This window comes from Felis catus, chromosome E2, assembly GCF_018350175.1.
Source record: "Felis catus isolate Fca126 chromosome E2, F.catus_Fca126_mat1.0, whole genome shotgun sequence".
In the NCBI taxonomy this organism is placed as follows: Eukaryota; Metazoa; Chordata; class Mammalia; order Carnivora; family Felidae; genus Felis; species Felis catus.
In genome coordinates, this window is record NC_058382.1 from 42,539,285 (window position 1) to 42,565,410 (window position 26,126).

The 26,126-nt window shown below is 52.3% G+C and overlaps 3 protein-coding genes across 7 annotated transcripts; 1 reads left to right on the forward strand and 2 right to left on the reverse strand.

Annotated features, from left to right (window-relative positions):
• Positions 1 to 69: 69 nt before the first annotated feature.
• RRAD (RRAD, Ras related glycolysis inhibitor and calcium channel regulator) lies at positions 70 to 3,382 on the reverse strand. Of its 3 annotated transcripts, none has more exons than XM_023245635.2 (5): positions 3,248 to 3,382; positions 2,627 to 3,011; positions 1,902 to 1,975; positions 1,565 to 1,769; positions 70 to 721 (listed from the first exon to the last, which is right to left on the reverse strand). In XM_023245635.2, the coding sequence occupies exons 2-5, from the start codon at positions 2,994 to 2,996 to the stop codon at positions 444 to 446; spliced, it is 927 nt and encodes a 308-aa protein (XP_023101403.1). In that variant the 5' UTR covers positions 2,997 to 3,011; positions 3,248 to 3,382; the 3' UTR covers positions 70 to 443. The 3 variants fall into 3 exon arrangements, with proteins under 3 accessions (XP_023101403.1, XP_023101401.1, XP_044903039.1); XM_023245633.2 differs by having other exon boundaries at positions 3,244 to 3,382; XM_045047104.1 differs by having other exon boundaries at positions 70 to 741; positions 3,244 to 3,382.
• Positions 3,383 to 6,862: 3,480 nt separating this feature from the next.
• CIAO2B (cytosolic iron-sulfur assembly component 2B) lies at positions 6,863 to 11,631 on the reverse strand. 2 transcript variants are annotated; one of them, XM_045046129.1, is made up of 5 exons: positions 11,113 to 11,631; positions 10,877 to 10,956; positions 10,508 to 10,633; positions 10,002 to 10,047; positions 6,863 to 7,032 (listed from the first exon to the last, which is right to left on the reverse strand). In XM_045046129.1, the coding sequence occupies exons 1-5, from the start codon at positions 11,252 to 11,254 to the stop codon at positions 6,989 to 6,991; spliced, it is 438 nt and encodes a 145-aa protein (XP_044902064.1). In that variant the 5' UTR covers positions 11,255 to 11,631; the 3' UTR covers positions 6,863 to 6,988. The 2 variants fall into 2 exon arrangements, with proteins under 2 accessions (XP_044902064.1, XP_003998162.1); XM_003998113.6 differs by lacking the exon at positions 6,863 to 7,032 and adding an exon at positions 9,339 to 9,549 and having other exon boundaries at positions 11,113 to 11,593.
• A 762-nt stretch (positions 11,632 to 12,393) lies between these two features.
• On the forward strand, positions 12,394 to 26,008 carry CES2 (carboxylesterase 2). Of its 2 annotated transcripts, XM_019819862.2 has the most exons (12): positions 12,394 to 12,558; positions 17,727 to 17,931; positions 18,831 to 18,972; positions 19,782 to 19,915; positions 19,996 to 20,254; positions 20,574 to 20,672; positions 20,935 to 21,075; positions 21,193 to 21,267; positions 21,517 to 21,661; positions 22,090 to 22,227; positions 22,755 to 22,827; positions 23,235 to 26,008. In XM_019819862.2, the coding sequence occupies exons 1-12, from the start codon at positions 12,486 to 12,488 to the stop codon at positions 23,419 to 23,421; spliced, it is 1,671 nt and encodes a 556-aa protein (XP_019675421.1). In that variant the 5' UTR covers positions 12,394 to 12,485; the 3' UTR covers positions 23,422 to 26,008. The 2 variants fall into 2 exon arrangements, with proteins under 2 accessions (XP_019675421.1, XP_044902051.1); XM_045046116.1 differs by lacking the exon at positions 17,727 to 17,931 and having other exon boundaries at positions 12,413 to 12,558.
• The last annotated feature ends 118 nt before the right edge of the window (positions 26,009 to 26,126 follow it).

Sequence of the window (26,126 nt, forward strand, 5' to 3'; positions counted from 1 at the left end):
AACCTCAGGAACACTTCCTCCTCCTACAACCCCCTACTGGGAGGAAATACAGAGTTAACAGCCCTGATCTATCAGGAAATAGTCTTTATTACAAAAATTTGCATGTAAACAAATAACCACTGCACTGAACAGCCTCCCTCCAGAGCATGCACACCCCAAGTGTGGAGAAAGATAGAGTCCTTTCCTCACACAGAGGCCTGCCCCACAGGCTGGGCTCAGGCTGCTGCTTGGGACACACACTGGCCTGTACACACATTGCCGTGGGCCCAGCCCTTGATGGTCACTGGGAGCTGCCTCCCTGGGCAGCACTGTCTGTCTGTCCGTGACCATGAGGTGGGGTATGCCCAGAGTCCGAGCCAGCCCTGAGGCACCTAGGGCAGTTGGCTGGGCCAGCCCACCAATCCACCCACGTGTATGCACAACACAGTATGTGCCTGTGGAGTCTAGAGCACGGAGAGATCGTGGCAGGACTTGGACTTGGCGCGAAAGGCCATCTTGCGGCTGTTGCGTGCTACAATGCGGCCCAAGAAACGCTTTGCCTTCTTGCCAAGGCTCTCTCGCCGCCGGGTACCCGCCTGTCGACGTGCATTGGCCTCTTTGCTGTCCCTGCGCAGGCGTATCTGGCGCACGACACCCTCAAACAGGGCCTGGACATTGTGGTGCAGCGCTGCTGAGGTCTCAATAAACTTGCAGTCAAAGACCACGGCACACGCCCGGCCCTCTGGTGGGGAAAGGCACATTCTGGTTAAACAAAGCGTGGGTGGGTGAGAAGTCCACTCAAATCCTGGTCACCCCATTGCAGCTGCCACTCAGGAATCTCAGGGTCAGGGAAGGGGGATCCCTGGGTGGTCCCCAGAAACATAGAACGCAGCTCCTGTACAGAGGATCCAGGGCATTGCTGGGTCACCCAACTGTAGAATGTGCCCACGTTTAAGGAGTTCACAAAGGCCCACAAAAGGAAACTCGTTTATTGAAATAATTTGAAGTCGGATATTGAAATAGAAATGCTACAGTACTCAACACAAGAGAACGAGAACCTTGTTGAGCAGCTTAGTGCTTCATGGTTTGGTGTTATATACCAGTGAAACTAGAAGGAGAATGTCACCAAGTCACTGCTAGGTTCCTCTGAGGGGCTCAGTTCTGGGGGGTCACAGAGGAGAATGCTGAGCCCAAGAGGGGAGAATCCTCCCCAGGCACAAGCCCATGCCAAGACTGGCCCCGGCCCCAAATCCACTCTGTGACCTCCTATCCCAGTTCTCTGTGCTCTCCTCACCCATTGTCTGTCAGGCCAGGGCCAAAAGGGACAGGAGACGAGGACCCTGTGGTGGCCCAGCTCAGTGCACAGCAGCTTCCATCTCCCCTTGTGCGTTTGGTCCTTTCCCCAGCCCTCTTGGACCTTTGAGAGTCCAGTGGGAGGGGAGCAGTTTTCTCTCTCTCCCCCTCAAGTTTTTTTCCTGAATATTTTTAGCCACTCATGATCCCCAGGGACTTGAGCTGAGCCAAGACTGAATGGACCACAGCCCAGTTAGGATGTCCCTCCCTTTCCGACCCGCTCCCTGCTCACCATCCAAGGAGACCTCTCGAGAGCGCACCAGGTCGCTCTTGTTGCCCACTAGGATAATGGGCACGTCGTCCGTCTGCCGTGCCCGCCGCAGCTGGACTCGCAGCTCTGAGGCCTTCTCGAAGCTTTCCTTATCTGTCACTGAGTACACGATGACGTACGCATCGCCCATAGCCATGCAATGACCAGGTAGCCAGCGGCCACTATCCTGGGGAACACATATATACACATATCTACCCAATAATTCTCATTTCCCCAGGCTACAAGGCTGCCACTATCAGCAGGCCTCTATCCCTGGGTCACGCTCCCACCCTGCCCTGGGTCTCAGCCTGCAGCCTACCTGCTCCCAGATGTCATAGACCATGAGTGATGCCTCCTCTCCATCCACTATGATGGACCGATCATATGTGTGCCCTAGGAAGGAGACTAGTAGTCAGGTTACCTTCTGGCTGCAAGAAGCCACCCTCCCACACCATGTGCCAGGTTTACTGTTCTGGCCACCCCTTCCAACTCCACTCCAGAGCCCCCCTAACCTTTCCCTCCACTTATGGCCACTATGTGACAACAGAAATAACAGGGCTGGGAAGTGGGAAGTAGAGGGCATGGGGGGCCTTCCTGATCCTCACCTAGACACCTCTTCCCCAAGCTACCAATGTCCTGGGTGGCCAATCCTGATGTCTTGGCCCCAAGGTAGCTCCGACCACAGTGGCCTGAGTTAAAATAGTGACTGTCATATTCTTAGAGCCTTTGTCACCCAGGGCTCTCTCCTAGAAACTCCCTCTGGTTGTGTTCCTGTCAGCCCTGGCAGGGAGGGATGTCCCATTCCTATCCTAAGAGTTGTCTCAGGTATGGGTCTTCTACTCCGGGCATCTCTCCCTCTAGCAAGAGCTGGAGGTCCCCTCTCTCTTAATTTCCCCAACCATGAAACGGGTCAGTAGAAACATGGTTCTGAAAATGCCTTCAGAATCCCACGGTATGTGCGGCTTTTAATCCAGTTCCCCAGCCCTGTAGCCCTCAGTCCCAACCCTGGCATCTCCCCTCCCTTGAATAGTCCCAGCCCCTCACCTGCGGCCTCTGCTTCAGGCCCATCCTCTACACCACCGAAGATTCGTGCCAGAGCGCTCTTGCCCACGCCAGGCGCCCCCAGCAGCAGCACCTTGTAGACGCTCTCGTCTGAGTCACTGCCCCCTGAGCTGAGCGACTCGGAGGAGCCCTCGTGCCATTCGAGCGTCGCACCCTGGGCCCCGGTCCCGGTCCCGGCCGCTGCCAGAGCGCCCGGAGCCAGCGCCGCCTGCAGGTCCCGCTCGTCCACCGGCATGCTTCGGCGGTGCAGCGGGGGCGCCGGGCCCCAGGGTGTGCTGCCCCGACGGCGCTCGCGCTCCCGGCCCCCGCCGCGGTTCCCGCCCGCTCCGCTGCCGCCGCCATTCAGAGTCATCGCGCCCGACGCCGTCTGGGGAACGGGAGTGGGGAAGGCAGGGTAAGCCGTGGTGTACAGGGTGTGGGAGGCCGGACCCCTGGAGCGCCTGCCCTATCCCCGGCTCAGGCAGGACGCTGGAGCCGAGGACCTGCCGCAGTCCCCTCTCGGCCGTGAAGGCACTCTGACTCTGAGCCACTCTCCCGACTTGTCCATCCGCACCCCGGACGGTGCGACCACCCGCACCCTGCTACACCAGGACACTCACCCACCCGCACACGGACACGGTCAGAACTAGGTTCCAGGCCCCGATACAGTCCACTCGCAGACCCTGGCTCGGACACCCGACGCTGCTGCAGCCTTCGCCTCCTCAGTCCGCTCTGGGCCCCGGGCTCCAGAGCTGTCTATTTAAGCGTCTGCCCGCCCCCGCCCCCGCCCCCACCCCCACCCCCCGCGCTCGCCCACGTCCCCGCTGCTGCGGGGGCTGACGTGTCCGTCCCCTCCCCCTCGGGGGAATCCCCCACCCCCTCCCAGGACCTCGCACCCACCGAGACCCCGCCCCACCAGACTGGGCAGACAAAGCCTAGGTCTGAGCGTTTGTGGTGGGAGGCAGGGAAGGAGGCAGAAGGAATGGGGGTAGGTTGAATGGTGCGGGGGAGGGGTTTGAAGTTGGGGATACCATCGTGGGTGGGGGGTCAAGGGGGAAAACCGGAAGGGCCCACTGTGCCAACTCCCCTCTGGGGAAAAATTAGTTCTGGCCCTTTAACAGTGAATTCTCCCTTTGCTCTCCCCCAGCCCTGGCCTGTTGCCCAAACAAGCAGACCAATACAGGCTGGAAAGACTTGACCCTTCTTTGCTCAGGACACCCACTCCCCACCCTCTCATATCTGAGCTAAAACATAAGGGTCCTAAATCTGGACCTCTGGTCTTAGCACCAAGTCCTCTCTACTCCCCTCCCTGTCCTGGGGAGCTGAAGGTTCTACCTGATGCGCCTCCCCTTCAGGGTGTGGGCTAGTGTCAAAATGTGAGCCCCTGGGGGCACATGGAGAGCTGTTTGGGGGAGGGAGTCAGGGAAGGGAGGTGCTCTGGCAGTGCTTTGCAGGTAGAGGTGCATACTTGATTCTGGGGGAAGGAATACAAGCCCAGAGAAGGGAAAGGATGAACTCAGCACCACCTCACCTCCCAGCACCCTCCAGACAGCTAGCTGCCAACAACTCTGCTAAAAATACCTGGCCCTGGCCCTTCTGCTCCTGGCCTTTCCGTTCCTGGTCGTTCTGCTCCTAGGCTGGAGGTTGCCCAAAGTTGGGGAAATCCTGGCAGATAGGTGTCAGATGGCGGCAAGAGTGGATGGGGTGGGTGGGACTGGACCAGAGTCAGGGCTGAATCCAGCCACTTTAAGTCTTCAATGGCTCTCTCCTTCCCTCTAGCCCTAAGGACCTACTGTTCAGGGCATATAACAGGATCTGGAAGTTCAGACTCCCATCTAGGAGGGGCAAGGGGTAGAGCACCCTTGGGGCAGGGCTGGGGGGATGGAATTAGCCACCACTTGGTGCCACCACTGCCCAGAGCTCACCCCCTCCTTAGACCTAGGGTGGGGGCCAGGGCAGAGGGGAGATGTCATGGGGAAGCTTGGTTTCTAGACCTGGCTCTGCCTCCAGACTCCTGGGTCTTGCTTCCTCTCCCAGCCTCAGGGTGCCCAGCTATAAAATGATCTGTTCCCCCCTTGCTCATGTCTAGGGTGTATGAGATTGGGAACAGGCCGGCTATGAGGTACTTTGTGAGAGGGATCTGCTATCAGACTCTGACGTTTGATTGTAATGAGTGTAGCTGGGGTGGGGGCACCCATTCAGGGCTCAGGTGACATCACGGATGGATGGATCCTAGTGGGCTGTTGTAGGTTGCCATGGAGACCTGGGTGGGGTTCTCTGGCTGCTGTATTAGTTTCCTTGGCAACATGGAAGAGGGCCTTGGAGTGAGGAGGGCCTGGCTAAGTAAGTAAGAGAGGGTTTGTGAGGGCCTCTCTGATCTTGAGGTCCCCAAAGTAGGCAAGGGCTAGACTGAGGGGTGGCCTGCCCACTTGTGTCTTTCCCATGGTCCTGGGGTCTTGGAGGCCTTGGCAACCCTATACTGGCTCTGGCTTCCTGGATGAGGTCCAGTGGCAAGAGGGAGTTGTGGTTTGAACCTCCCGTCAGGACGCAAGTCTCAAGAGCCAGCAAAACACTTCCCATCAGGAATCCTGGATGGACTGCTTATGGCACTCCTACCCACCTCACACATGACCTTGCCACTGAAAATAACCCCTGCATGTCCAGCACAGGGTAGGTATGTGGGGGTAGCTCTGACCGTTCCCAGCAGGGAGCCATGCAAGGAATTAGGGCTGGGTTTCCCCTCAAGTAATCTGAACTCTTGACTTCAGCAGTGTTTCTTCATTGCCAAGGGAACTGCATCCACATTAGGCCAGTCAGGCCCCAAGCATTCCCCCAACAGGCCAGACACACCACAAGCCGAGGTATGGCCAGGGGCCCCAGGAACCAAGAGCAGGACATGACTCTGAGACACCCCCACTCCCACCTCCTGGTCCTCTCAGCTCTCTGGGCTGAGTTTGGCTGCCCAGAAGGAGCAAACTGAGTCTGGAACACACCTAGGACAGCCCAGACTTCAAATCTCAACTCTGCCACTTGCTAGCTATTTCACCTCTGTTCATTTATCTTTTTTTTTTTTTTTTTTTTTTTAATTTTTGGGACAGAGAGAGACAGAGCATGAACGGGGGAGGGGCAGAGAGAGAGGGAGACACAGAATCGGAAGCAGGCTCCAGGCTCTGAGCCATCAGCCCAGAGCCCGATGCGGGGCTCGAACTCACGAACCGCGAGATCGTGACCTGAGCTGAAGTCAGACGCTCAACCGACTGCGCCACCCAGGCGCCCCTCTGTTCATTTATCTTGAGTGAGCCTCAGCTTCCTCCATGTAGAACAGGGATAATGTCTTCATGGGTGTTGTTGTAAGATACAAATAACGTGAAATGCAAAAGTAAAGTGGTTGGCATAGGTCTGGCATGTAGTCGTATCTCAATAGGAACACTTTTACCATTCTTGTGTGGACAGGACAGGTTGAGTGAATCTGTGGCCCTCTCCTGCTTGTTCTTTCTTGCTTCTGTTCTGTTCTCTCCAAAATAGTGATCTGCCCAGAAGAGGGGCAATGCAGATACCTTCCCCTCTCCCCCATACCCACCTTCCCTCTGTGGGACCCACACCTTTCCCCCTCCTTCCAGTAGCAAAAGGTCATAAAGGGAACTTGGTTGGGTTTCAGTATCCCCAGCCCTCCTCACACAACAGCCCCCATGTCCCAGTTCCTTTGTTCTAAGGCTCAATTCATTCATTCATCCCATTGATCTGTACTAATTACCTACTATGTGTCAGGCCCTTTGCTGTGGGCGTGACAATAAGCACAAACTGACATAGCTGGGCATGTTCATACATGTCATCTAATCCCTGGGTCAATCTCACCAGCTATGATTTGTTGTTCCCAAGCCTGAGAAGTCACAGTCCAGAAATAGAAGAGCAAGATACACCTGACAGAGGGCTTCAGAGACCTAAAACTCCACCCCTATCTCATACCCATGTATAACAGCTGGAGTTCCAGAAAGTTGCCTGGGCACTAGCCCAAGGATTCACAGATGGTGTCTCTGCAGGCAGCAGCCAGGGGCCACGCACAGATGAGTCAAGACTGACAAGGGGACTATCTGATATGCCAGCTGTGACATGAGCAGCTTGATGTCCCTTGCCCACCATGGCGTGGCTGCCAGGAGGGCCAGTTGAATGACTCAGTGACACCTGCCTCCCCAGTGACTTCCCACCCCCAAGCTGAACAGACACCACAGAAACCTTAGATTGGGGTTGTCAATACAGAGGTACATACATGGTAAAACCTACGTCTGGGTACAGGTGGTTGGGGACACTCCCTGGGTCTGAGGGACCCTGGTTGGACACCATGCCTCTCTGGAGCGCTGAGGTTCTTCATCCATGGAAAGGGGCAGGAGGTACAGTACCTGGAAAATTACCTGAAATAGGTGCAGATCCATTTTAAATCTTCACAGAGCAGTCTCAGGTGATTGTCACAACTATGCCCACGTTACACATGAAGAATCTGGGCAACATGGGCTGAGGACTTCACCTCTCTAAGCATGAGCAGCCAGATCTTGGTTACTGGGTGATGAAGCCACTCTCTCCTGGAATTGGGGACCGAGGGGGTGGGGCAGGCACAGGCCCTTCCATTCAGGCAACAGTACCCCTTGCCAATTGAGCAGTACCTGCTAAACTGCTTAGGTTCCTTTTTACTCCCTGGCTGAGGTCTTGGGAGTAAATAATTTATTTCAGAAGCTTGTTTCCTCATCTATGAAATAAGGATAATAAAGGGTAGCAACTGCTACACAGGGCTGGGTGGAGGACTGACGGACTAGGTAGTATATGCAAAGCCCTCAGCCAATGCCCACTCTCAGGTCAGGCTCATTGTTGTCAGCAGACCCTCAACAGATTTTTGAAGAGCCTCTGGAAATCTCTGCCCACAATCACACCTGAGCTTTCGCAGGGATGAAGCGGACATGCTTTTTAATATCCCCACTTATCCCCAGAGAAAGAAACTGAGGCAGGAAATCATGGCATTACAGTTCCTAACTGGCTGATCCCAGATCTAAGCCCCGGGGTCTGTCCTGGTGACCATCTGTGCTCTGGGCACAGGGCTGAGGGAGGCAGAGGCCCCAGACCTCAGCACCTGAAGTAACACACATCTGTGGGGTTGCTGATAGAGAGGGTACTTCAGGTTCCTTTCCACAGAGAAACCTGTTGCCACTGCCCTGACAAGGGAACCAGAGCAAGTGTCACCAACAGTGAGACAAGCAGGGATCACACAGCTACTGGTGGATGCTAAAGGACATATACAACACTCTTGGGCAAGGTTCTCATTAATAAACTCAGACCTGAACTGAATCAACTTCTAGTTTATAAGAAACATAGCAGACAACGGAGCAAATCAGACTGTGGAACTTCTTCAGGACAACTCACCTGACTTAGAAAAAGTCAGTGTCAATAAAGATTAAAAGATAAGGAGTGGAGAGACAGTTCTAGAAGAGGCTATAGAGATAACCATTGCAATGCATGAAACTTCACTGGAGCCTGATTTAAAAAAAAAAAAACACAACTATGAATGACATTTTGGGGAAATTCATAAATTATTGGATATTAGACAGTATTAGGGAATTTTTCATTTTTTTGGCCAGATAACAGTATTGTGGTTATACAGGATTACTCTTAGGAGACCAGGATGAAGTACTTAGACGTGAAGGTCATGTGTCTGCAGTTGACTCTTAAATACAGTTATATTATACATACACACCTAAAGCCAACGTTGCAACATGTTAACAACTGTTGAATTGATGGGTATACTCGTGTGTTCACTACACTACTCTTTCAATTTTTTTTGTATACTTCCAACTTGTCCTAGAAATCAACCATTAGAAGAAATTTTTTTTTATTTTTATTTTTTTTATTTTTTTAACGTTTATTTATTTTTGAGACAGAGAGAGACAGAGCATGAAGGGGGGAGGGGCAGAGAGAGAAGGAGACACAGAATCGGAAGCAGGTTCCAGGCTCTGAGCCATCAGCCCAGAGCCTGACGCAGGGCTCAAACTCACAGACCGCGAGATCGTGACCTGAGCTGAAGTCGGACGCCCAACCGATTGCGCCACCCAGGCGCCCCAGAAGAAATTTTAAAAATGAACTGCATCTTGGGGTGCCTGGGCGGTTCAGTTGGTTAAGCATCCAACTTCGGTTCAGGTCATGATCTGGCTCACGGTTTATGAGTTCGAGCCCCCATGTCGGGATCTGTGCTGACAGCTCAGAGCCTGGAGCCTGCTTCATATTCTGTGTCTCCCTCTCTCTTGACCCTCCCCCATTCACAGTCTGTCTCTTTCTCGCTCTCTCAAAAATAAGCAGACATAAAAAAAATGTTTTTAATGAATTGCATTTTATCAACCCAGCCTGTATAGAAACTTGCACTCATGGGGCACCTGGGTGGCTCGGTCAGTTGAGCATCCGACTTCGGCTCAGGTCATGATCTCTCGGTCTGTGAGTTCGAGCCCTGCGTCAGGCTCTGTGCTGACAGCTCAGAGCCTGGAGCCTGCTTCTGATTCTGTGTCTCCCTCTCTCTCTGCTCCTCCCTGATTCATGCTCTGTCTCTGTCTCAGAAATAAATAAACATTAAAAAAAAAAAAAAAAAGAAAGAAAGAAACTTGCACTCATAATCACCATCTCCTCTCAAACCCTGAAGGACCCCACCAAGGTGAAAAAGAATCTGAGACATGCTGGGAAATGAATATAAATTAAGGATTTATTACAAAATGCAAAATGTTAGTTTCTCATTGTCAGTGATCCAAGAAAACAAGGCCATGAGCCCTGGGTGTGGCTAGGGGCAAAAAAACAGGTTTAGGAGCGGGCTGACAGGCACTGGTTCACAACCTCCAACAGGTGGGTATTCTCTAGGGCAGCTGCCACCCGTTCCTTATCCGCAAGCTGCTTGTTCACTGGACAGGAAGGAAGAGAGGAGGATCAAAGCCAGGCTCTGGCCAGCCTGCCGGCCAACCCGACTTCTAAGCCTTTGTATGCATATACACACTCGCACCAACCTACTGTCACCTCCTTCCCAGGACCCAGAGCTTTGACCAAGCTACCCAAACCACCTGAACCCACACCTATCCCACCCTATTGAGATCCCTTCCACCTGGCTGCTCATGTCTGTTGCCTCATGTACTATAAAGTCTGACACATCCTGGTCCTGTGTACTTAGGAGAGGAAAAGGGCAGGGATGGAAGAACGTGGTAAGCACAGGAGACTTAAGTCAGGCCAGCTTCACTCTAGGTTGCCACCTCCAATGAGGAGTTACCCACCCAGTCGGCCTCCTTCCATCTTGCCCTACAACCCACCATGGCAAGGGGGAAGCCACAGGGCCAATGCCTCAACATCAGCCCACACTTACCTGCGTGCTCTGAGGCATGGGTCCCTGGTGTAATGTGCACGTCCATCTGGGAGGGAGACAGGTGAGGCCTGAGCACTCATCCCTGTCTACTCCCTTGTCCCCTCTCCCCCATTCACCACCTTCCACTGATCCTATGTCCTAATCATGACTGTGGACTCTGGACCTTCCATTATGCCCCACACCCACCCACAGCCGCTCCATCATCTCTTTCCAAAGAACTGGCTGACTGCTGTTGATTTAAAGGGTTGCCTGTGCCCCAACCCTGCTCCAAATCTATATACAGCTTCCTACTTCCCTTCCTGCCAAACTCACTACTTTTCTGCACTTTCCAGCTCAGGCCGTTATACTTGTTGTCCCATTCAAGTGTAAAGGCTCCTCCCAGTTTCATCTCTGCTTGTTGGGATCCTGGCTGGCCTCACTTTGATGTCCATGTTCATGCTCTCCATGTCCTCCTCAGTAGCAGAAGCTCACCCCTGTTCCACCCCTGGGCCCCAGTTCCAATTCACCTTGAAACGCTGGGGAAGAGATCGAAGAAGCTTGACTTTGATGGACAGGCCAATAAGGGTGGCCATGCTGCAGTGCGGAATGGTGGGTGTGAACGCCACGGCCACCGTGCTCTCGGGGTCGCTCACCTGGTTGAGGGAATGAGATCTCAGGAGGAGGCCCTCCCTCCTCCTTAGTGTGTTGCTTCACGCTAATCGTCTAACTTCTACAGGCCTCAGTTTCCTCATGCATAAAATGGGCACAGCAATCCCCCCTTCCCAAGATCCCCTGAGGAGTCCGTGAGCTGAGAGAAGGCCAGCCTCCTGGTGGCCTGCTGGGCTTTTCTGACTCTCCCGAACAACCTGCCCCCTCAGACGCTGGGAACGACTCACCTGAACCCGGACTTGCTCGACTACATTCAATTCTTCCAGCGTCAGTGGATGTTCCGGGTCATTGATGGAGCGAATCAAATGTGGCAAGTGAAGGAAAAGGGAGTCTGCCCCTTGACCCACTCGGAACCCTCCGCCGGGAATGCCTGGCCCTGATACAGCTCTACCAACTACTGGACAACACTTCAGCCCCCTCCCAGGGCCCCGCGAACGCGCCCGCGCTTAGCAGCGGCGGATATCGAAGATCTCGCGCGCGTCGATGCTGTCTGGAACCTGCTCGTCCTCCTCGCCCGCGGTCACCGGCCGCTCCCCAGAGCGCTCGTAGATGAGGGGGTTAGCATTCTCCAAGAGGCCGCCCCCCACCCCGCCGCCCCCCACCATCGCGAAACCGCTGCCGGCCGCAGTAGGCGTGCACTTCCGTTCTTACCGGAGCACTTCCGGGGGACGGTTAGGGGGCGTGGCGTGGCGACGGGGTCGCAGGAGGGACAGGCAGCACCAACCGTTCTAGCTCTGGGGTTTGAGGGGAGCCGTGGCCTGGGTTCACTCTGTGCGCTAACCCGGAGAAATGCAGTCCGCTTGGCAAATACACAGAGAAGCCACTCGAGCGGTGTTGGCCGTTCGAGCCCGCAGGGTGCTGGACGGCGGAGGCCACGGCTGACTCTCGGGGACACTAAAGACCGGCCTGGAGTATCTTCAGGCACCACTTCCTCCAGGAAGTCTGCCTTTCAGGCAGGGCGGGCGCTCCCGTACCAAATGCCCTCTGTGCTGGCACCGTTTACTGCGTTTCGGAACCTCCCAATGACGCGCCTGCACCCCCTCCCCCCCCATTCCACCTAGGGCCCGGGAGTGCCCTGCCGAGTCCCCAGCACAGGGACTAACAGGCGCTCTTTAAATGTTTGTCAAATAGATAAATGACCTTGAGCTCGATCTTGGCGGGTAGGGGAGGGAGGGGTGGAAAGCCGTGGGATTGGGTTGGGGTTGTCTTTACGATAATGCCACAGTCATGCGTGCACTTCAAAAGGTAGGTTCTGACTGAATAGAGAGGAGGTCCACGGAGACCCTCAGATCAGGGACAATAAGGCCATGAGGGACCTTGAGATGGAGCCAGAAACTGAGTCCTGAAAGCAAGAAGGAGCTTTTCAGGATGGGCAGTCACACCTCTCTGTCTTTCCTCATGCACTTCCCTTCACCGTGAACAAAGATCACTCCCATTTCTCCATCTGTGGGAATCCTGACCATGCACCTCCTCAAGGAATCTCTTCTGGGTCCCCCAATCACAGGTTATTGCTCCCACTCTCTGGCACCCTTATCAGGTCTGTGACTATAAGGACAGTGAATGCAGTGACTCCAGGTTTGAGGAGAGAGTCGTTAGTATCGTGGAGGTATTGTGGAGGATGCCCAAGGAGGACGGAGCCAAGGGGAAGTGGCCATGTCAGTGCCTGCCTGTCACTGGTTTTTGCGTGTTCAGCAGGCTCTCCTGCCTTTCCCTTCCCAGCTAGCCCCGCCTACTTCCAGCCTAGGTCAAACTCCGTGCCCTGCTGGAGGCACTCACAGAACTGCAGCCTCTGCGCTGTCTTTGGGGTGAAAACAGCAGTTGTGCACTGGGTAGACCATGCGACTGTACCTACTTCGCGGGTGTCTGAACGCCGTGGTCTGTGGACTCCTGCTTCTCGTCCTGGGCCAGGGTGAGGCTCCCTTGAGGGGTGGCAAGGGACGGGAGTCGCACTTGCCAGATTCTGCAGAGTCAGGACCTGAGGCTGCAGGAGGGAAGGTCCCAGAGAGGTGGGAACGGGTGGAGAACCACAGTGAAGGAAACTTGCACCAGACTGAATGCTGGAGCGATTGTCCGGAAACCCGGCGGGTGGGCCCTCACAGGCACAGAGAGAGTTGGGGCTGTCTGAGCATACAACACCAGTGATGCAAGTAGGGCCAGGAGCTCTGAGCAGCACCTGGTGACGCAGGCGGGGCTGGGGGTGGGGGCATCATTTGGGATGTTTCCTTCTTAGTGTTTGTGGTGGAGCCGGCGCTGCCCCCGAAGAAAAATACCAGTAATAATATTCCTGATGCGGTTTGGCTTTGAGTGTTGTGCCCTTGGCCAGAAGAGCGTCCTGGCACCCACTGAAGACCCCTCTAAAGGGGCCCCAGGCAAGGTTACTGGCCCTTGGGGAATCTGGCTATACAAGCCCAAGCCCCCTGCCTCTGCATCCTAAAGAGGCTGTCTGTTTCCTCTTCACCCCATGCACCCCCCTGGAGTGAGGGCACCTCTTGGCCTCAGAGCAAAGGTGTCACAGAGCACTTTGTGTCAGCTTCAGGTTACCAGTAGTTTAGGCTATTCTGGCACCATGCCTCGGTGTCTGCAGCTCCTGTGCCCCCTCTGGCCAGTGTGATCCTCTCACCCAAAACGGCCCCACCTGTGAGACCTGACTGTCCTCCCTCTTCCCAGTTGAATCTGCCCTGGAGACATCCACATTAATCCCTTCCCCACGGCCCACCCCACTTCCACCCTTACTAGCTGCTCGCCAGGCTCTCAGCAGTCACCAAGACCTTCCAGCAGGACGATTAAAAGTGTTAATATTTTGGATAGGACCCACTTTCAAAAAGAAATAATAGACAAGCCAGAAGAGGGCATAGGTGATATGTCTGACCCTCTCCTGTCCCATCCGGCCCTGGCTCCTTCAAGGTCCCCAGGGCTTTTTACACACTGCTCAGTTTACCGAAGAATGGATTTGTGCACACATCCTTGGTTTTCACCTAAATGATCACAAATTCCCTCCCTTTCTGGCACCCAGCTTTTCTACTTCCTGACACAGGGGATGACTTCCCTATACCTGTACATGGTAGAGCTTCCTCATACTGTTGCATAGAACGGTTTCTCTTCAGGGATCCTTGATGTAACTGGCCTCTGATCAGGGACATTTCAGCATTGTGTCCTTTGCTATGACAACATTCAGGATTGGAGGCCAGTGGCCTCAGTGAATTACATGGACAGATATCGCACCTGGCAAGGAACTGTGTGTGTGTAGGCAGCATGTTACTGGGGAGAGGGGTGGGCCTTTGACTTGGAAAAACATTGCTCAGTTGCCCTCTGTGGAACCTGTGAGTGCTGACTCTGATCTTATCCACATGATACGGCATCAAGCATATTGATCCATGCTGATCTGATAAGTGATCTGGGTAGAGGTAGGCAGGCAAGCTGGGAAGGGAAAGGTAGGTCTGGCAGGAGAGCCTGACTGAACATGCAAAAACCAGTGACAGGCAGGCACTCGCATGGCCACTTCCCCTCGGCCCAGTCCCCCTTGGGCATCCTCCACAATACCAACAACCCTCTCTTCAAACCTGGAGTCACTGCATTCAATGTCCTTATGAAAGAAGAGTGGAAGGACACTCCTTTCACTCTTTGATAAGGGTGTTGGGGGCTCAAGAGTGGAAGCAATAAACTGTGATTGGGAAACCCAGGAGAGCTTCCTTGTGGAGGTGCAGGGTCAGGATCCCCACAGATGGAGAAATGGGAACGACCTTTGTTCAGGGTAAAGGGAAGTGCATGAGAAAAGACAGGGAGGTGTGACTGCCCATCCTGAAGCTCCTCCTTGCTTTCAGGACTCAGTTTCTGGGTCCACCTTCAAGGTCCTTCATCCCCTGTTGTCTCTGATCTGTAGGTGGTATAAATCCCCAGAGTTGTTTTTTGGGTTTGTTTTTCCCCCTTTTATTATGGAACCAGGTTCAGATTGGCCAAGTTCTGCAGAAGCAGAACCTGAACCTGCCGTAGGGAAAGCTCCAGGGAGTCAGGAGCCAGTGAAGTTAACACCAGGAGTATGGGGAGCCTGACTGGATACCTCCCTGTACCCCAAGGTACAAAGTCAGGGCTGCCTGCAGCCACACAGCATCAAAGGGCTTCCAGTCTCTGGTAGAATAATATAACAAATCTGCTGTATCCATAATCTACCTTCAGTAATTACGACCTGAGCAACCTGGTTTTGTCTAGACTACCACCTCTCCCTCGCACCATTATTTGAAGCAAATCCCAGATATTACATCACGTGTAGATTTTTTATCTCCTATTAAAAGAAAAGGAATATATAGACATAAAACAATATCATGATTTCTTTTTTTAAAGATTTTTTAATTTTTTAAATTTTTTTCAATGTTTATTTTTGAGAGAGAGACAGAGTGTGAGCAGGGGAGGGGCAGAGAGAGAGGGAGACACAGAATCTGAGGCAGGCTCCAAGCTCTGAGCTGTCAGCACAGAGCCCGACACAGAGCCCAAACTCACAACCTGAGAGATCATGACCTGAGCTGAAGTCGAATGCTTAACTGATTGAGACATCCAGGTTACCCAAGATTTTATTTTTCAGTAATCTCTATACCCAACATGGGGCTCAGACTTACAACCCTGAGGTCAAGAGTTACATGTTTTAACGACTGAGCCAGCCAGGAGCCCCCAATATCATGATTTCTTAATGCAATCAAGCATCTAGCCAAATGTTCTTATTTTGTATTATCTCATAAATGGTATTTACCTATTTTTTTTTAATCAGGATTCAAATAAGGTCCATACTTTGGAAATTGGTAGACGTGTTTCTTATAATAGTGTTGAGACATGATTCACATAGCATACCATTCACCCATTTAAGTGTACAATTCAATGGTTTTTAGTATATTCACAGAGTTCACCACATCAATTCCTCCTTTCCTCCAACTTGAGCCCTAGGCAACCATCAGTCTGCTTTATGTTTCTATGGATATGCCAATTCTTGGCATTTTGTATAACAAAGCATCCAATATGTGATCCTTTGTGATTGACTTTTTTCACCGAGCATGAGGTTTTCAAGGTTCATCTATGCTGTAGCATGCTCAGTACTTTTTTCTTTGTAGTGCTGAATGATATTCCAACATGTAGATATGATACATTTTATTGATCCATTTAACAGTTGATGGACATTTAGACTGTTTCCACTTTTTGGCTATTATAAATAATCCTGCTATGAGCATTCATGTGCAAGTTTTTGTGTGGACATATGTCTTCAATTCTCTTGGGTTTATACCTAGGAGTAGAATTTCTGGGTCATATGGTAACTCCATGTTTCACTCTTTCAAGTACTGCCAGATATTCTTCCAAAGCATATACACCACTTTATCTCCTCACCAGCAATATGTGAAGGTTCCAGTTTTTCTACATCCTTACTAACATTTGTTATTATTGGTCTTTAAAAAAAAAAAGTTTTATTTCTTTAAGTAATCTCTACACCCCACGTGGGGCTTGAACTCATGACCCCAAGATAAAGCGTCATATGCTCCTCTGACTGAGACAGCCAGGAGCCCCATTATCCACCTTTTTTTATGTGAATCTCTTTTAATCTTCAGCATCTTCCTCTGCTTCTCTTTTATTTTCTTTATAATTTAGTTGTTACATTGAAGAAACCAATTTAGTTGTTCTGGAGAGGATCCCAGAGTTTGGCCTTCGTTGATTATATCCATATGGTGTCTTTTAACTATTTCTCTGTCCCCAGTATGCTTGTCAACTTGTATTCATGCATTTATATTCTCAAGGCTTGACCAGATTTCAATTTTACGTTCTGCTTTGTCACGTTTTGGGGCAAGACTACTTCACATAGCGCTATGGACTCTTCCAATAGAAAACACACATTGTCTGATTGTCTTGCTTTTTGTGACAAAGTAAGTTGTTGACGTCACAGTGAGATTTCAATGAGCGTTTCTCTTAGCACGAGTGAGGTGAACACTTCTTCGTGTGTGTATGAGCCATTTATTTGTATTCCTTACTCTGTCTGAACATATTGTCTCATCATTTCCTATTCTTTCACCAAGTACATGCAGCTAGCATATTTCTTACTCATTTGTAGAAATTCTTTGTTAAGTATATCAGCTTGGGGACACCTGGGTGGCTCAGTCAGCTGAATGTCCGACTGCGGCTCAAATCATGATCTGACAGTTCGTGAGTTCAAGCCCCACACTGGGCTCTCTGCTGTCAGCGTAGAGCCTGCTTTGGATCCTATGTCCCACCCACCACCACCACCACCCCCCGCCCCTTCCTCGCTCACACGTTCTCTCTGAAAAATGAATAAACATTTATTAAAAAAAAAAAAAAGAATATCAGCTTGGCCCCTTGTGTTAGGTGACTTTCAGTCACTTCCTCCCATCCCTGATCCCCACAGTAGGAGAGGTTGTACTCCCCTCATAACATCATCACTTTGTTTGAAGGATGCTTGCTTTTTTTTTTTTAACTTTTTATTTATTTATTTTAGAGAGAGAGAGAGAACGAGCAGGGGAAGGACAGAGAGAGAGGGGGACAGAGGATCTGAAGCGTGCTCTGTGCTGACAGCAGAGAGTCCAATCTGGGGCTTGATCTAACAAACCGAGAGATCATGACCTAAGCCGAAGTTGGACGCTTAACCGACCGAGCCACCCAGGTGCCCCTGTTCTAAGGATGCTTTCTCTATGTCATTTCTTGCCACCTAGAGCATGAGATCCTTAAGCACAGGAGCCTTGGGTGTCCAACTGCCACAGTTCTACTGCCTCACTGTCAGCAGAAAGGACACTCTCATCCCTTCAAGCTTATGTGACCATATGTTTGAAGCTCCTGGAGGTCAACCAGGTGCTAAGTCCCAAGGAGCCTCACTGAGTGTGGTAGAAAAGGCCAGGGCCAGACCCAGCAAGGACAGTGGGGGGGGGGGGGAGAGAGTAGACACACAAAGGTTAAAGGCAGGACATTTGTAAAGCAAGTGTTTATAAGTCAGAGTCCCTTGAGCTGAAGACCAGAAGGAGAGGGCAACATTAGTAGCCTGGGAGGGCAACTAATTGGTAGACTCAACCCTGATGTCCACTTCTCTGCTCACAGGCCAGGACTCTGCCAGCCCCATCCGGACCACACACACGGGGCAGGTGCGGGGGAGCCTCATCCACGTGAAAGGCACTGATGTGGGGGTCCACACCTTCCTGGGAATTCCCTTTGCTAAACCGCCTCTAGGACCACTGCGATTTGCACCCCCTGAGCCCCCTGAATCTTGGAGTGGTGTAAAAGACGGGACCTCCCACCCAGCTATGTAAGCAGGGAGTCCAAGGAACTCCAGTCCCTGGGGTGGAGGGTACTCTGGGCCAGGTTACAGTTGTCATTTCATCTAAGCCTCCACAGCCAGTCTCCCCTCTGAGTTTGATGGGTCCTCACATGCATTTTTTCCACGAGCATGCAGAGGCTTGGAATGGCAAAGTAACTTTCCCAGGCTCGGGGCTTGGCACTTAAGGGGCATTAGCTCCAAGTGCTGAAGGGATGAGCAGAGATACAGATGTGCCTAGGTTCTAGTTATGTCAAGTGTTCTCTGCCACCAGGGAAGGTGTCTCTGGGAGAGGTTGAGTTGGCTCCATGAACCCTATGGGAGCCCCTGACTCCAGCAGCAGATACTGTAGATCCCTGAGGAGTAGAGGACCCCCACTGTGTGCAGTTACCGTGCCAGTGGCAGGGCCAACTGCCGTTGGCCAAAGGGCTTGCGTATGTTCTTGCTACTGGAAACCATGTTGGAGTGATGAGGTTCCCTGACAGTCTGACTTGAGATGAGGGATGCCCCACTGCTCTTCTCGTGAGAAACTAATATCCACTCATGCAGGCAGCACATGTGTGTGGGCTACTCCCCTGCTCCCAGCCTGAGTACAGGAAGACAGTGGTGCCTACCAACACATGCAACCCATGGGTCTCAGAGAGACCCCCAAAAGTCAAGATTTCCCAGCCTCAGGAGGATTGGTATCCAAGGCCCTTACAACCTTGAGGCCTCCCTGGAAGACTGGGCTCAAACACAGCTTCCCCAGAGCCTGTGGCCTGTAACTTGGTGCAGAAGGGATTTAGGGAAGGACCATGTGTGAGCAAGTTCTCAGGGGAGGTGGGACTGAGGGAGGCTGGGAGAAAATGTGGGCCCAGGATCTCATTTTGACCGTGGTACGGCCCCACTAGGTGTCTGCAGAACATCACTACCACAAATGAGATGTTTCTGAAGCTGCTGAATGCGACCTTGCCTTTCACCTCCATGTCCGAAGACTGCCTGTACCTCAGCATTTACACACCGGCCCACGCCAGGGAAGGCTCCAATCTGCCCGTGAGTGCCAGGCCCTAGCTGGCTGGGGTATGGGAGGACATTTCTTCTGCAAGAAGATCAGAAAGAACAAGGTCAGACTGGGCACTGCTGCAGCGTGGACCCTGTTGAGAAGCCTCCCACTAGTGGGTCCAAGGGAGTGCTTCTTACTCAGCATTAATGGCTGACCCTTGGGCATGGGGTCATAGAACCCTGACTGCTCCCGGAGGTCACAAGCTGTGGCCCTGGGCTGGACCCAAGGCTCACCCAACCAACTCATGCCCAGGAGACCCACTCGGGTGCTGTATCTGTTGGGCTTATGAGAATGGAGAAACTTTTGTTTGTTTACTTACCTACTTTTGAGAGAAAGAGAGAGAGAGAGGGGAGCAGAGAGAGAGAGGCAAAGAGAAAATCCCAAGCAGGCTCTGTGCTGTCATTGCAGAGCCTGATGCGTGGCTTGAACCCACGAACTGCAAGATCATGACCTGAGCCAAAGTCAAAAGTCAACACTTAACTGACTGAGCCACGCAGGAACCCTGAGAGTGGAGAAACTTTTAATTAATGTCCATGTGGGATGATGCCCCTTTTCTTTCCACATCAGAGAGAGTTCTGGGAGAAATGGAGCCAGGAGGAGAGGGCCCCAAAATATCAGAAGCCAAATTTTTCTGATAGAAATTGGGTCACCCTCAGCCCAGGTCATGAAGACGCCACCCTGCCCTGCCTGCGTTCTATCTATGTGGTTAGGCAGACAGAGCCAAAGTGGTGGTTAGTCTAGGTAGCAGCCCCAGCGGCTGGATGGGAGCCACATGGTGTCTGTGCTTTAATTTCCCCAGGTGTTGGTGTGGATCCACGGTGGTGGGTTTACGGTCGGCATGGCTTCCATGTATGATGGCTCTGCACTGGCGGCCTTTGAGGACCTGGTGGTGGTCATTATTCAGTACCGCCTGGGTGTACTGGGCTTCTTCAGGTGAGCCTGGGGTTGGGCAGGGCAATGCCGGCTGAGTGAAGCCAGGACAGCCCCATAATCCCTGTCCCTGCCACTCTCAGCACTGGAGACAAGCATGCAACCGGCAACTGGGGCTACCTGGATCAAGTGGCTGCACTACGCTGGGTCCAGCAAAATATTGCCTATTTTGGAGGAGACCCTGGCCGTGTCACCATTTCTGGCGAGTCTGCAGGTGGCACAAGTGTGTCCTCACATGTCGTGTCCCCCATGTCCAAAGGACTCTTCCATGGTGCCATCATGGAGAGTGGTGTGGCTCTATTGCCCAGCCTCATTGATAGCTCATCTGATGTGGTCTCCACGGTGAGTACCCCCAACTGTGGGAAGCTGCCTCATCTTTTACCTCTCAGCCTCCATTACTCTGTTAAATGAGGACAACGAGGACTACCCTGCCATCAGAGCACCTGGGAAACCGCCACCTCTCCGGAGATGGCGGAGGGGCTCAAGGATCAGAATCCACAGAACTCTGCCATTGCAGAGGCTGAGCATGTTCTATGGCCCGCAAAACTGCTGCCCTAGTACCTGTGAGATTTGTGGTGCACCTGCCCCCAGCTGGGACCTTAGACAAATCATTCACCCTTGCCTGGAAGGATGAGCCAGCCCCTGCCTGGTCTCTTTACAGATGGTGGCAAACATGTCTGCCTGTGGCCAGATTGACTCAGAGGCACTGGTGGACTGCCTGAGGGGCAAGAGTGAAGAGGAGATTCTGGCCATTAATAAGGTCAGGCTGAGTGGATGCATGTATGGAGGAAAAGGACTGACAGGTGTGGGGAACACATCCCTTTCATTCTCTGGGCAAGTTATTCCACCTCCACACATTGGTGTCCTCACAGTCTTGAGCGGGAAGTTGAGGCCAGGCCATGCTAAGCCAGCTGTAGGACCTCCTGAGGGAGAGAGTATGGGTGTCCTGGATGAGCTGGGAAGGAGTGACTGGGATCCAGAAGCCATCAGAAAAAGGGACTTGACTTTGTGGGCCCTCTCAGCCCTTCAGGATCGTCCCTGGCGTGGTGGATGGGACCTTCCTGCCCAGGCACCCCCACGAGCTGCTGGCCTCTGCCGACTTTCAACCTGTCCCCAGCATCATTGGTGTCAACAACGATGAGTACGGTTGGCTCATCCCCTCGGTGAGGCTCAGCCCCAAGCTCCCAGGTGCCAGGAGTCCTTTGGGGAGCAGGGCTCTGGGCTTCATAGCTCTATCTAGGCCCATCCTACCCTCAACTTGAGATTCCCCCACTACCCAGGGCTTGGACACCTCTGACACCCAGAAGGACAGAGAGACTGTGAAGGCTGTTCTGCGGAATATGTTGGCAATGTTGGTGAGGCTTCTGGGGTCCTGCCCCAATGAAGAGGGCCTTTACTCCAGTCCGGAGGCAGGGAAGACCTATCCCCAAGATATCGTGTCCATGCATTGTCTCCCATGAGCAAAGGCTGGGTCACCCTGGAGCTAGGCCCCTTCCTTGCATTCCCTAGACCATTCCAGGATCCGTCTGCCCAGCCCGGACCCTGCTGCCTCCCTGCTGCCACCAGCCCACCTAACCTGACTATTTCTGATCCACCTGGGGTAGGTGTTGCCTCCTCAGTCTGTTGACATATTGATGGAGGAGTACTTAGGGGACAGTGCAGACCCACAGACCCTCCAGGTCCAGTTCCATGAGATGATGGGGGACTATATCTTCGTGATCCCTGCACTCCAAGTAGCCAGTTTTCAACGTGAGTACATCTGTAACTAAAGCCAGACCAATAAGGGGGCAGCTCAGAGCTGTAGGTCCCTGGCAAGGTCTATTGGTGTCCAGGTCCCAACTCATGTCTATTTATTGGGCCCATAGGTGCCAGGCACGTGATGTCCCTTGTTTCAGTAAATCCTCATGGCTAACCTAAGAGACATTCCTCATTTTACAGATGAGGAAACTGAGGTTCAGTGACCTTCAGTGACGTACCTAAAACCACACACAATCTGAATCCAGGTCACGATTTGAACTCAGGTCCTTCCCACTGCTCTTGCTCCAGCCAGTGGCTCCCTCACCCCATTGTTCAGATTCCAACCAGCATTGGACCTAGCTCTCTCATCACCATGGGTAATGCAGGACGGCCCCAGGGAAGGGACAGCCATATCACGGCCTGTCCACTTCACCCTCTAGGTGTGCATGCCCCCGTCTACTTCTATGAGTTCCAACATCGGCCCAGCTTCTTCAAGGACACCAAGCCGCCCCACGTGAGGGCAGACCATGGTGATGAGATGTTCTTTGTCTTCGGAACTGCCTTCTGGAAAGGCTATGGTAAGTGTTCCTGGGTGGGGTCCCTCAGAGACCCCTCATTCTCAGAATGCAGGACAGGGCCTTGGCTGGGTCCCTGAGTGAGGGTGATAGCCCTGACTGTAGAGATGAGAGAGGGGAAAGAATCAGGTGCCTACATCTTACAGCTAGAAAGGCTGAGCTAGAATTGGAGTCCAAGACTCTCCAGGCTGGGGCCTTCTCTCCCTCCACCTCTCCCCACTTCAACCATGGATGCCTGGCATGGGTGCAGAGGAGGGTGTTTGAAAGGCATATTTGTTTCTTAAATGATTTTGCAATGTCAGAAGGAAGAAGGGAGCCTTCTAGAACAGAGATGAGCCTAGTTTGGGCGGGGAGAGGGCCTGGCTCCCAAGGGCTGCGGGGAGAGTGGGCAGAGAGCCAGGCCTGGGAGGGCAGGGGAGCAGCCAGGGAAAAGTTGCACACGGGCTGGCGAGTGAGGTGGGGGCTGACCCATGTGCTGGGCCGGGGTTGGCGCTCGCTCACCTGGACCCTTGTCCTCTTGCTCCCTATAGTTGAAGTCACTGAGGAGGAAGAGCTGTTGAGCAGGAAGATAATGAAGTACTGGGCTAACTTTGCTCGAAATGGGTGAGATGGCACGCCCCACCTCAACCTCCAGGGGCTGCAGCGGCTTGAACCATTCAAGGTCCCCCTTTTCTGTTGTGTCTTATTAGCTTACATGTTTCCTTAATTGCATGGTGGTTCCTTCCCTAGCTTCAGGAGCCTGGGAGGGGCCTTTTGGGTGCTGAGCGCTCAGTCCATCTCCAGGAGCCTCCCTCTGACAGGAAGGGAAAAAACAGCCCAGGTTGCCCAGGTGGAGCTGACGCTCTAGTGGGAGGAAGTTTCTTTCCTAAGTCTAGAAACATCCCCCTGTCATTCCCCAAGCCCACCCAGCTTGTTTGGTACCTTGCCTGACTCCAGTTGGGGTGCCAGGTCTGGGCTCAGCAGGGCTCAGAGTGACTCTCGCCTGCCCTGCTGGGAGGGCATGTCTACAGGAACCCCAACGGCAAGGGGCTGCCCCACTGGCCTGTGTTCGACCAGGAAGAGCAATACTTACAGCTGAACTTGCAGCCTGCGGTGGGCCGAGCCCTGAAGGCCCACAGGCTCCAGTTCTGGACAAAGACCCTACCCCAGAAGATACAGGAGCTAAAGGAGGCGGAGGAAAATCACACAGAGCTGTAACTCCCTGTTACATCCCTGTCTAGGGTGAGAGGGTGGAGGGGTGCATTTGGGTGCAGGTGGGAGTCTACCGCATATGCTCATACACACCCACTGAGGAGCTAGTCGCTTCTGCCTTCCTTCACGCATAGCCATTCACGCATGCTTCCAGCCAGCCAGCTCGCAAACATTTATTAAGGGCCTACCGCATATCACTTGCCAAGCCCCCCATACATCCTCTCATGTTAGACATACTCAGTGAATGAAGCTCGGGATGGGCAAACCCCAATGGAAGTGCACACCCCACTGAGCCTGGGACCCCACCCCCTCTTCCTCACCTCTACCCCATCCCCACCCTCCCTCCCCCCTCCCTTTGAAGGAGGGTGCTTTGGGAAATGGTAACCACACCTGGCTCTCAACAAGCCCCACATGCTCTCCTAAGTAGAAAATCTGGATGCCAGGAGCCCAGGAGTTCCGAGATCTTGACCACCGAGGCCACCAGCTACTGTGAATGTAAAAGTCCCTGCCCCACCCATTGTCCCCTAGACTAAATGTCATCTATTACTGACATTTAAACACAACACTCAAGGGGCGCCTGGATGGCTCAGTTAAGCGTCTGACTTCGGCTCAGGTCATGATCTCATGGTTCATGGGTCTGAGCCCCGTGTCAGGTGCTACGTTGACAGCTCGGAGTCTGGAGCCTGCTTTGGATTCTGTGCCTCCCTCTCTCTATGCCCCTTCCCCTCTCACTCTCTCTCTCCATCTTAAAAATAAATAAACATTTAAACACAGCATTCACTCACTCACTTATCTGTGTTCCACAGAGGTGACCAACTCCATTTTTTGTAAGAAGAAGGCCTGAGCTTGTCCATGCGGCCCATGGAACCTGGGCCAGGTGTGCAGTGTCCAGGAGAACTGGGTGGGTCCCTCAGCCATCCACCTCCCGAAATTTGCCTTTATTTTCAGTGGTGCTGTGACACCCAAACTTTACAGGATTGTAGCACATCCATGAAGATGTTTATCTGTGAGATGTTTCCTGGAAGTAGGACTGAGGGGCCAGAAAGCCCAGGAGAAGAGACTCTTGTACCCAGACTTCCAAAGGCCTCTCTATCCAAGGAGGGGCTCCTCTTACCTTTTAGAATTCTCCTTGCCAACCCCCCCCACCCCCACTGAACATCCCCCAACTCACTCTGAGCATCCACATGATCAGTTTTCCTGCTTACCCCATTGCTTTCCCTAAACTTTTCTTTCCCTCACCTTACTCACCCCCCCGAAAGAAACCCTGTCTTATATGGTATTTGATCTCAGTGTGCAAAAATACCAAATTGTGTTCACTCTGCCTCTTTGTTCCACCAAAGCACTTTTTCTGTGTCACTAATAGGCTGTATCCCTCTTCTCATGGACCTAGGAGTCCTGCTATGCCCCCACCTCTGACCAACTTGCCCTCTCCACACACTAGATTTTCCAGGAGGAAAGAAAGTCCTCCTTTCCCTCCACTACATTTAAGCCCAACCATAGAGCCTCGTGACATGGGGCCTGAAGGATGCAGAGAGGCCACCAGATGGCAGACGAGGATAATCTTAAGCCTGGCTGTCTTAGAGGGAATGGGCTTTCCTTGTGGTGAACTGCTGACTGGTGCATGAAGCTTCTCTTGCATTCTGAAAGCATTTATTGAGCACCCACAGCATGCATGCCTCTGTATGATTTTCAGCCCTGCAGATGCATAATATACTTTCTAAAAGTGGGTTCCCAGTACTAGTTTTTTAATCATCTTATTTTTTTTAAACAGCTTTATTGTGGAATAATTTACATACAATAAAATTCACCCACTTCAGGAATATACAATCACTGTCACATCAAGTTTTAGAATGCTTCTATTGCTCCAAAGAGTTCCTTCATGCCCCTTTGCAGTCAGTCAATCCCCATCCTGACCCTGGCCCACACAACCACCCAATTGCTTTCTATTGCCATAGTTTGCATTTTCTAGAATGTTCTAGAAATGGAATCACTTGTTACAGGTTTCTGTCACTTAGCATAATGTTTTTGAGATGCAACCAGTAGTTTCCTTTTCTTGCAAAGTGGTATTCCATGTATGGTATGCTATGTGGTATCCATTCACCAGTTGGTGGACATTTCAGTGACATTCAATTTTTTAAATTTAATTTCTTTAAATTTTTAAAGAAAATGCTAAGCTGTCTTCTAAGATGACTATACCATTTTTGTACCCCACCAGCCATCTGTGAGAGTTCTAATTGCTCCATAGCCTTGGCAACACTTGGTCTTATCAGTCTTGTACATTTGATTAATTTCAGTAGGTGTGCAGTGGTATCTTACTGTGGTTGGTTCCCTGTTTCATGTCTTTCTCTGTCTTTCTGTCCCTGTCTCTGTGTTTGTCTCTCTCCCTTCCATGCTCTAGCTCTCCTGAATGTGCCTATGGATCAAGGTTCAGGGACAGGAATGGCCCCCACCAGGGAGGTTGCCAAAGACAATCCAGGAAGGAGCACAGAGGGAAATTTGATCCTAGGCCTCTCCAGCTCTGAATGCTAGCTGGAACCCCAGGACAGAATCTGGCATCTTCTCTCAACATGACCCTCACCCTGTTCCTCACTGAGCCAGCACTTCTGTTTGAATTAGTAAATATTTGCCAGTGCCTCACACTCCCCACCATCCCAACCCCCACACGCTCCTGACACTAAGACCCAGAGGAGAGTCCTGCCCTTACTTAGAGT